At 30.5% G+C, this 11,572-nt stretch overlaps 1 protein-coding gene across 1 annotated transcript; it reads right to left on the bottom strand.

The window, feature by feature from the left end:
- Window positions 1-231: 231 nt before the first annotated feature.
- LOC108917932 (endocuticle structural glycoprotein SgAbd-2-like) lies at window positions 232-6,807 on the bottom strand. Its single transcript, XM_018724743.1, has 3 exons — window positions 6,729-6,807; window positions 5,174-5,409; window positions 232-574 (listed from the first exon to the last, which is right to left on the bottom strand). Exons 1-3 carry the CDS (start codon window positions 6,738-6,740, stop codon window positions 301-303), a joined length of 522 nt encoding a protein of 173 aa, XP_018580259.1. The 5' UTR covers window positions 6,741-6,807; the 3' UTR covers window positions 232-300.
- Between the last annotated feature and the right edge of the window lie 4,765 nt (window positions 6,808-11,572).

The raw sequence follows: 11,572 nt of genomic DNA, 5'->3' as shown, positions 1-11,572 counted from the left end.
CTCATCAAAATTTAGCTGTGTATACCAAATTTCATTCATTTATCACAACGCGATTGAGAGATATTACAAAAAAATGATTTCCATTCCTCCCTCTTCAATGGGTCCCTGTGCCTTTAGGAAGCATTTCCGGACCCATGTTCATATGAACTTTTTTACTTAGTTTTGATCATAGAATCGGCCTGTTCAGGGTTGGCAGCTAATTATTAGACACCCTGTATATGTACACAGCAATTTGCAAATCAATATAATATATTTTTGAGGTCTATGGCATAAATACAATAACTTATCTATTATCTACATCTAATAGTATGTCGGTTGTGTTGTGTACGCAGTTACTTGAGAACGACGTGAGGCTATGTAAGCGAGCGCCCTCGCAATCGCTGGTGGAATTGGTGGTGGAGTTGGAATAGCGTCCCCTACGGCGCGGAAACCGTTTTCATCAGCAATGTAGGAAATAGATATCACTCTTCCTTCGGGGGAGGTATAAGTGTAGCCCCCTTGAGCAGCTGTGCCCCCGTTAGGCCCTGCAGGTACTCCTTGTTCTTGGACTGCGATTCCGTTGGCAGTTTCATATCTGTAAGCAGTTTACAATTGAAAAGAATTTTAATTTTGGGAAAATATGTTATAAAAGAAATATTTTTTACGTTACAGAACAATAATAATAATAGAAGAATAATACCAATTATATAAAATCACCCAGGAAGATAGCAATATCTACCACTTTATTATTATATTATTATTAGACTATAGGTTTTTAGTTGTCACAATTGCTGAAGTCATTTCCCCTTATTTATTGGGTATTGTGTGTGTGAAAAGATTAAAAACAATGAAATAAATCCTTACGTTAAAAATAATTAGCCTAGAGTTACCCATTTTTATTAAACTAATTTTGTCTAACCAAAAAGAACCCCGCACAAAACATATGGAAATTGAACACCGATCAATTTTTATGAAACTTCGTATTTTGATAGTTCTCGTCATGCTGATCAAAAGTCTCAATGGGCATGAAGCCCTACAACCCCATCCAACCCCTCAAAACCACCCCCAAAGATCAGGGTAATGAACTTGACAGATTACAGGTCAATTGGCTTACCATAATATTTCACTACTGTAGTTGAACCTACAGACACCTATACCATAACTAGGTTTAAGACCGAGCCTTACAACCCCCACCAACCCCCCAAAACCACCCCCAAAGGTCAGGGGGATGCACTTAACAGATTATGGGTCATTAAGACTACCGAAATATTTTACTACTGCACAGCAAAAAATCTTATGGCATGTTTTGGTACTTTTTGTGTGTTAAAGGGTATTAAACAATAAGATGGGAGTAGGATGGAATTCAAGATTGAATGGTTTCATAAACCGTAAGCAGGGAAATGTCATGTCAGGCTTCAATAAGAACTGGTGTTGGTCCGACCCCAACCGTGGGATTTGGTTTGGGGGTGGGTGGTTCAACTGTCGAGGGTTGGGGTCGGAGAGTATAGAGTAGTGATCGTTTAGGTGGTTGTGAGATGAAACTAAACAGTTATACAATCAGTATGCAGAGAAAAGTCACATGACAGGCTTTGGTAGTTGGTGGGAGGGATGGGGGTTAAGTTTTTTGGAATCTTAAGCCTAGTTTGGGTGGCTGTAGGTTCGACTCCAATAGTAAAATATTTCGGTAGTTTTATTGACCGATAATCTGTCAAGTGCATCCCCCTGACCTTTGGGGGTGGTTTTGGGGGGTTGGTGGGGGTTGTAGGGCTCGGTCTGAAATCCAGTTATGGTATAGATATCTGTAGGTTCGACTACAGTAGTGAAATATTACGGTAAGCCAATTGACCTGTAATCTGTCAAGTTCATTACCCTGATCTTTGGGGGTGGTTTTGAGGGGTTGGAAGGGGTTGTAGGGCTTCGTGCCCATTGAGACTTTTATGCAGCATAACGAGGACTATCAAAATACGAAGTTTCATAAAAATTGACCTATGTTCAATTTCCATATGTTCTGTGCAGGGTTCTTTCATACTGAAAAAACAAACAATTAAAAAATACAAGAGTATGATGTATATTTTTTATTATTTATTACCGCAATTTTCAGTGTAAGATTTTCTATTAAGCAAAAATAGTTTATTAAAAATAACCCTCTAGGGTTTATTTACTTAATACGTTATATCTAATAAATAGAGGAAAAATCACAAACATACATATTCAATAACTTTTTCAAAACCAATATACTTAGTCGGAATTAATGCTTACCGGAATAGAATCTCGATTTAACTTTCTTTTAATATTCCAGTTATTTATATTTTTTCTATATCGGCTTGGTTTCCTTTCTTAATTTTCATGTAAAAAATTGTTGTCCATGTCCATCTTGACTTTCTCATCTCCTACTTGCCTTATATACAAATGTTCATCTTTGCAACCAAAATATAATTTTTTATACAATGGTACCAAACGAAGAGACTATATTTAAAGCAATAAAGTGAAATACAATAATATCAGAAATATACATGTGTCCTAAATTTTTGATGAATGATCTGATCATAATCTCTTATTGGCAACCTACCTAGTAAATTTTGTATGGAAAAAAAAACATTTTTTGGGTTTACAGTGGAGGCGATATTTAAGATCAAATGTAATTTTTGGCTCCATTTTTATAATTTTGAAGAAAATGAAACTAAGTTTTATTTATTAATACCCAAAATAATATTGCAAATCACAAGGTTAACACAAAATTAACACTATTATTATTGAGTGAATGAACTGAAAATTTAATACTCGAAGTAATCACAAAACTAAAACCCTAGGATTCCCGTCTATTGCTTTTAAAGCAGTGTATGTCTTTTTTTGATTTTTTAGATGTTTCTGATTCATGCAATACCACTGCAATTTTTTTGTAGCCTAATTTGAAAGAAAAACAATCCTCAATTAGCCTTTTCATATTTGCCTCAGTGTATTGCTGTGAACTGGTTGACCTTTCATACTTTCACGTAACTGTTTCTAATGAAGTTATATAGTTAATTAAGTATGTACAATAAATTCAGACGATTATTTGAGTGATTCTAAGAAAAAGTTCATATAAACATTGGTAATATATGCGGATTTGTTCCTTTTTACATTATAAAAAGAAACAACAATTATTAAATAATATATTCCATTATTGAAATATTAAAAAAACAAAAGTCAAAATCAGCGGCATTTCAAATTAAAATTCATTTTGAAAATGATCCATTTTTTTCATAAAATAATGTATAACTGTACAACTATTCTAAACAGAAACCTAGTCACTTTGTTTCGTACAAGCAATTTACACTTAAGAAATAAGGTCTCTTTATAATGACACCAACAGATATTTTGTAGAAAAACTGTTTATCAATTAATAAAACTTGTGCATTCGTTATGTGAATGCTTTGACAAAAAACGATTGAATTTATACAATTTTGACTTCAAAAATTGATAAATCAGCCTCGACATAGAAGCATCGTTAAAATACACGAACCACAGTACTTGTGAGTTTAAATAAAACTTTTTAAAATTTGTTTTTCTTTATTTGTCCAGAGTAAAAAAACTGTAATTCCGTTACCTCAGTACTTTTAATCATTTGTTCTTTAGTGATAAAAAGAGAGCACCCTTAAAAATAATGAGATATTCCGTCAATTTAAGTCAAGCGCATTGTCGAGCGCATTGGTATAAATATGCGATATTGTATAGATATACAGGATGTATATAAATAACACCGAAAAATGTAAGGGGCGATTCTCTGAAGAAAATTAATAGGGTTTTTTTGGTATACAATTTTTTGAAAAATCTCTACCATGAAAAGTTATGCCCCTCCAAAAATTATTTTTTTTTTCTTTTTTGGAACATTATCTGAGGTATTTTTGTAAGGGGTTGGAATAATCAATCCCTATGACATTTTCTGTAAAATACACTCGCATCAGACAGCTCATCTTTTTAAAAATGTATATATATTTATTTTTTTCTCATAAGTCCTTAACTTTTGGAAAAAATTTGAAGAAATCAAAAAGTTAGTAAATAAATGGGGCTTTTTAGAAATGTTTTTTAAAAGGAAAAAAAAATTATCAAAAAAGGGGTTGATTATTTCAATCCCTTTGCGAAAATAATTCAGGGTTGGAAAAATCACGAAAAGTGTAGTTTTTTTGGCAGATAATGTTCACCAAGTTTGGTTTCTTTAGCTTGATATACAAGGAAGATAAAACAGAAAAACAATTTATTTTTGAAATTTTTGGAGGAGCATAACTTTTCATGGGAGAGATTTTTCAAAAAATTTTATACCAAAAACCCCTATTAGTTTTCATCAGAGAGTCGCACATTACATTTTTTCGGTGATATTTAGATACACCGTGTACTTATATGGTATGGATATTTTTTATATTTGGTAAAATGAACTCATTAGTTCATCTCGTGGTAAACTTTCATTCTGATTTATAGTATTTAATATTATTACAGGGCGTATCTAAATTAGTGGCCAAATTGTAACACTCGATTTCAATCCATAAATTAAAAAAAAGTATGAGTATACGTTTATAAATGTTTCGTTATTGCTAAAGTTATTAAATTTAGTATTAGTTTTCTTGTCAATTTTGCACAAAATAGAGAGGAATATCTTCCAATTTTTGGTCCTAATTTTTTTTCAAATTGCTCTAAGTATGTATTCTAATTATCAATATTTTCGAATTATCATAATTCTAAAGAGATAGCAGTATGAAGTTATTATATAAATTTTATGAAGCACCTTTTACTCTCGAACACAAACTGTTAGGCAATCAATATGTTTAAATGGTTATTTTTGTTAATACGTGATATAGGATCCATCATTAAAATCTGGCTGAGAAGTTTACCATCTATTCTTCCGCCCTCTAAAAAGTAACACTCCCAATTCCATCACAAGTGTTTGTAACTTTGTCAAGCTCCAAATGCTTGAAATATGTTTTTAGTGTTAAAACGAAGGAAGATTTTTCCTTATAAAATTTGTTATACCTACTACTGCTGATTTTATTTAAGAACCTCTCTCTGGTAACAATGAAACAAAAGTTTCTTTTATTTTTAACTTTCATTCAACATAGATAACCTATTCACATAAATTTTATATGTTTACATTGATTTTTAATATTATTGGAAATAGTTTTGGCTACTTGTAAATTGTTAAATTGAAAGAAACGATACATACCCGTACTGATAACTTCCATCTTCCCTTACGTCTTGATCCTGGCGTAGAATTGGAATCTGAGCATTATGAGACACATACGACTGAATTCTTGGCACAGGGGTCGTAGGGGAGATGATAACTTCTTGGTTGTAATTAGGCACAGCGTATGGTTGGACTGTAAATGGTCGAGGTGTCGAGTGTTGGTAAATGGGATAAACTTGAGCAAACGCTGTTGTAGCGAGTGCAAGAGTTACTACCTGCAAAATAATTCAATAATATTTAATATTGCGGAATATCTGACGGATATTAATTTGACTATAGGGTATTTCGTAACCAAAATTAACAAAATCAGTTCAAACGTAGGTATAGTTCTTTTTTAATATCTCTATAAATTGCTTGAAAAATCAGTGTTTTGGTACATACTCATAGTTATGTCATTTTTTCATATCTACTTGCTGAATAAAGTGTTAACTTTTTTATCTCTTGGAAATTGTAAGTAAGAAGAGTATCATCAAGTAAAAAATTATTAATAAGGATAACATATAAAGAAGATGTCTATATTCACACACAAATAAAGATTTTCAAATGTTGCACATGAATTCGTTTGTATAGAGTATTATGTACCTTAATAATATGTTCTCTTTTTCCTCAGTCAAAAAATTAAAAGACGCGCAAAAACATCTTAACATATTAAAAGACATTGAAAACAAATCTGTAATTTTAAAGTTTAAGTGATAGATTTATCCTTTTTTCAATTCAGTGTAAAATAAGCTTTCAAAAAATTTGTTAAAAATCAGTTTACATTTTGGAAGGAAGAGCAATATATTTTATTGTCGTGTATGACTGATTTCTAAAATTTTAAACGGGAATATAATTCAAGTATACCTCATTTGAACGATATATTCTCTTTTCACACACCCGTATTTTCTATAAGAATCCATCAATTATTTTTCGTTAAAATTAAATTAATTAAAATGGTTTAATTCTTCAATTGGCAAAACTGAGAACAAAAAACATCAAATTCAAGTACTTGTTTTGCAAGACTATCCCAACCACCCTCTTACAGCAGTACAGTCTATTCTAACAACTATTCAGCTAATACATTCATGGGCATTACTTTTGTGTTTCTCTGACGAAAAAATTTAAAAAGCGTAATTTTTTTACACTTAATATGGTATTAAAATTTAATTTTAATCCTTTTTCACGCCTGAAGAGATAATCCATTTTATGTGGTTCGATAAGATCTTTTTCATTTTCACCTCTGAGTGATGTCTGAAGGGTCAACGTCAGTTATTAAATTATCAAAAATTTAAAAATCATATTTTCCACATGCTGTAAATATTTTGATAAGTCCTGTATAAGTTTATAAAGTTTATTTTCTCTAACTTCTATAATTACTTGTTGAGGGAAAGGTTATTTTTGTTTTCAAAATTTTTATTAATTAATTGTCTATAATAATTAGTACGTTATTAATTATTATTATTATGTTGTATTACTATTATTATTAATATGTAGTCACTTAAAATGAGAATAAATTTAATTAATAAATGTAGCACATTAATTGATAAATACTTACAAATTTCAACATACTAACAACTCTACTGTACTGTAATTCTATTGAGATTAGTTTGGATGTGGCGCACAAATTTCGAGTGACTGCCTAATTTTTGTTGTTTCCTTTATATATTAACCAAAAACAGTTTAATAAATATCATTCTGGACTTACCATATTTTCTCCCACACTAATAGGCTCATTGGCGTAGGAAGTGTGCATTTCCGATATTCTTTATTCACATTTCCAGCAGAACTGATTCACTTATAATGCTGAACATGCTTGAAAGAGCACCTTTTAATTTTGTTTTGTGTACACGACTTACAAAATATTTTACAATTATGTGTTAAAGTCACATCCATTCAAGTAAAATGATCCAAAATAAGTGATAAATGATAAAATATATGTTACCTTTATAATTTCTTGTTGTGTTCTGTAATATATGCTACATTGGAATATATATATATATATTTTTGTGGATTGAAGCGTTTGTTTTCGAAGAATTAACAAATGTTGCTAGAAGTCTAGAAATTTTAAATGTAAAAAAATTTATACTTACGTGGATATTTCATTTTTTAATTTCTCTTAAGACTTATTGAAGTCGAAATTAATTGACTTTACCAGTCGCTAGAAATCAGTGGTATATTACACTGATATGTATATGTTATGGACCAGGTGATTAATGCGGGCATTATTAATAACGCGCGAGTATTGTGAATAATGTCTAGCTCTATCGGGCTAAGCGATTAATTACTATCTAAACTTAATTATTTATCACATTGCACGGTCATTATTATATTGCTACGTGACAATTGGGCAGTTTGATAATAATGCTAAATTTGACACGGTGCGGGGAGGGAAGCACGCGTGACACGCTTTGACCAATCAGAGAGCGCCATTCAGCGTTTATTAAGTTTAAAGTGCTGAAAACTATTAGATGCTAATTATGCCAAATAATGAGTCTGATTGCTTAAACTTTAGTTTATTTTATGTTTTATAATAATATGTCAAAACTTCTATAAAACAAAGATATGTTGTGAAATGTTTGTTTTAAATTTTTTTAATATGACTTTCCTTAAGTTTTAAATGCAGAAACTAGTGAATTCTTAATGTAGAAGTCCTTGCTAATTAATCCAAATAATGAGTCTGATTATTTAAATTGTTTAACATTTAGTTTATTTTAAGTTAAATGACAATAATAATAAAAAAAATAGGAATTAAATATGTTTGTATTACTCTGCCCAAAAGGTGATGGACAATATGTATAATGCTCGGTCAATTTGATTATTTGAATAATTATTTTCAAATTGCACACTCATATTGGGCATTTTACATAATGACCGGGCATTATGTATAATGCCCGATTTATCACTTGGTCCATGACATATATACATATCTTACCCCATGAATTGACATTAATATAGGAACGATTTAAAAATGTTACAATTAGACAATTAGAGGAAATATGAAAATTCTAATTTCTCTAGCCCTTGTAAAATGAAATATACGCCGCTCCAGAACACAGCTACTCAATATACATACGTGGAAAGCTGTAAAAATAAATTACTGTATAATTAAGCGTCTTTGACAAGGTCAGTTTGGTCACCTAGAAAAAGAATTTAAATGAAAAAAAATTGCAGACAATATTATTTTAAGCGGATATAAAGACATGTTAACAAATATCAAATGAACTCTCGTCTGAATTCAATGTATGAATAAATCACGTTGTGCAGGAAATTGAGAAAGAAAGGTGATGTTAAGTGCGAGTGTTGATGTCTAAGGTAGTTGATGAATCACACCTACATCCTGTGTAGTCAATTTTACTTGTTATAGGTTATTTAAAATCTTCGACTCAAAATATTTGTTTTGGTTCCGGTTCCATAACGAATTAAAAACTGAAAAAAAAACACGTTAGGTTAAGTATTTCTGAATCATTCAGCATTAAAATCAAATCGAATTTGTAAGAAAGAAATAGCAGATAACAGCAAAATATTCTTTTAGTTTATTACATTTTATCTTATTCAGTTTGTTATTAGATATAGTTATTAAATTATAGATCAGTTTATAGTTTCAAAACCATATACTCGGGTTTCCATATACAAGACTAGATGTAGACTAAATCTTTTCATTTAAGATCCTTAAAGAAATATTCAGTGACTTAGTCAAGAAAGAAATACCGGAAAATATATGTACTACAGACTACTACACATATAAATTTTTATTTAAACAAGAACCACATTACCACAAGTTACAAAATCAACACACATAAGTATATGAAGAAAACAATACAATCTTGAAATAAAAAACGAACTATATTCAAATGTCAGTCAACGAACGATTTTTGAAATCAGTGTTAAATCACATATTATCTAACGGCTAACCCATATGCAAAACACTGAGAGAGAAAGGGCTACTTTGTGCAACACAAATGGAGATACATCCAATTTAAAGGGATTGAACGCATGCGTATTTCCAAACAGAAGAGCTGTGTAACAACGTAAGATGATATTTTCAGTTTACTATTATTTCGGCAATAAAAAGAATAAATATGAAATACAAAACTTTAAGGATATATAAATTTTGTAGAGTAAAATAGAATGTTTGATTATTTTGTCCATAAAATGATGCTACTCGTATGAACGGTTTTTATCTGCGAATTAAATACATTACCGATGAAGCCTGAATACTGCCGAACATGTTTTATCTCCGCGTGGTTTATGTTAGTGACGTTACATATAATTGTATAAAATATTATAATAGCCATTTTGTAAACATTGTTGCCGTTAGCTGTATTGGAGTGCATTAAAAAGTTGTTTACAGTGGATTTATAGTTATTTACTTTTAAAACTTTGGCGTTTTTATTAACAATTATTTGTAGTTACAAAAAATGTCTAAATCAGTATCCGAAATGCAAGAAAGAAAATAAAAACATACATTTTCTTCGGTTTCCTAAAGAAGAACAATTATTGTATAATTATTACTTTTTATATAGGTAATCTTAAATTTCTTATAAAAATTGTTTAAATATTAAATTTTTATAATATAAATTATTCTTTTAAATGTCGATAAAAAATTGTGGACGCCTAGAATTAATAATGCAGGGATAAAACGATTTCAAATTTACGTAACTAGTGTAACCCCTTTTGGAAGTTTACTATCCCTAAAATGATATATTTTCTTTATTCATTACTCAGTTAAATAACAAATTTGATTGATAATTGTATTTGTAACTACCCAGGATATACCATTTATAATTTTTGTAAAGATGTACCTCTTCAGTTCAACATCCCAGTCATAAACTCCTAATATAAAAAATGTAAAATTAAATATGTGTAATTTGTTATTAGGTATATTATTTCAACAAAAAATTAATAAACACTTAGCAATTTTATTTTAATACATTAGTTATCTAATTTATCATCCCGTTTAGACAGACACTTTATCAATTAAGTGAAAATTCTGATAAATGTAGGTGTAAGCATTTTATGTTCATGTTCATTCAATATTTCGAACACTTTCTTCAGATATCAATTTTTATTGCCCAATCTGGCAATGTTTAGCATCCAGTTTAAATGCACAAGGTCAACGGCGGCATCTATGCCTTATCTAAGGAGTGTCGCATATGGGTTAGATATGTGGTTAAAGATGGTTACAGCATATTTGTTTACATATGACATACATATAACATATACCACTGAAAGCTTTGAAGTTTGCAAGCTCTAAATAAATAAGGTATTTGAACACCGTATTGTAAATTTTCCGGTTTTTAAGCAAATCCAAATATTGCACCTAATTTGTTTTTCTCGAAATTATCCAGAATCACGTACAATACTTATAATGTTTTCATATGTAACAGAATTAAAGTAGTAATAAGGCTGTAAAAGCTACGGGTATCACAGAAAATCGTTTACTGTACATGCCTTCAAGGTCAGGTCTGTCTTAATAATTTTTGAAAATTTCTATAAAGAAATTTAAATAAAATCACAATAACGTGGTAACACATATATAGTACAGGTACAGAGTAAGTTATAATTAGGTGTAACAAATTTAACCGGAACTTATCTCAAAACAAAATAATTAATCAAATCTTTATTTCAAAATGCCTCCTTACAAAGATATAGGGTGTTGAAGTTCAAATAAAATTAGTATTTATTTAATATTTCCAAAACGACTTAACAAATTGTTTTCCATAAAAAGATATCTAGTGAATTTAAGTCGGGACTTCTTGGAGAACATATTATAGGACCAAATCGACCAATCTATCTACCATCAAAACGATTAATTACTCTGTAACGAATCTGCTATTGTGAGGAAGTGCACCATTGTGTTGGAAGAACAATATTTAACGGGATGTTTTCTAGTACATCATGCAGAGGATAGTATTGGAGAGAGTCCTTGTAACCATTTGCGTTGATGTGATTCTTGCAATTCCAGTAAAGTACTATTGCAGATTGCTCCCCATATATTGACACAAAATCGTTGCTGGAATCTTCTTTTAACTTATGGGTTATCTAATGATGCAAGTTTCGAAAAAATATAATTAGGATTGTCAGTTATTCTTCTAATAAGCCACTGAGAAGAATGTATACTATGTTCGACATCCCCAAGATGTTTGAACACCTGTATGTAATGGTGAAATATCTCCTTGCGTAGAGTTCGGGAAACAAAACTTGAAACGTGAAAATTCTAACTGCATAGAAATTCGACGCGTACTTGCAGTAGAATTATCTAGGGCTACATCAATTGGAACTGCAACATTAGGTATGTCTCTTGTGTTGCCCCAACCGCTTGTGCTTTCGAAATGCCAAGCCCATCCAGTAAATGAATTTTTAAACAGTTGTGGTGATTACACGTCACTTACTTCTAGT

The sequence above is a fragment of the Anoplophora glabripennis genome, unplaced genomic scaffold, assembly GCF_000390285.2.
Source record: "Anoplophora glabripennis isolate ALB-LARVAE unplaced genomic scaffold, Agla_2.0 scaffold66, whole genome shotgun sequence".
Taxonomy (NCBI): Eukaryota; Metazoa; Arthropoda; class Insecta; order Coleoptera; family Cerambycidae; genus Anoplophora; species Anoplophora glabripennis.
The sequence above is the reverse complement of the archived record's forward strand: the minus strand, read 5'-3'. Positions and strand labels throughout refer to the sequence as shown.

Coding starts and splice junctions, on each gene's coding strand:
- LOC108917932 (XM_018724743.1), bottom strand. Junction 575..5,173: donor GATGGAAGTTATCAGTACGG/GTATGTATCGTT, acceptor AACTGCTTACAG/ATATGAAACTGCCAACGGAA.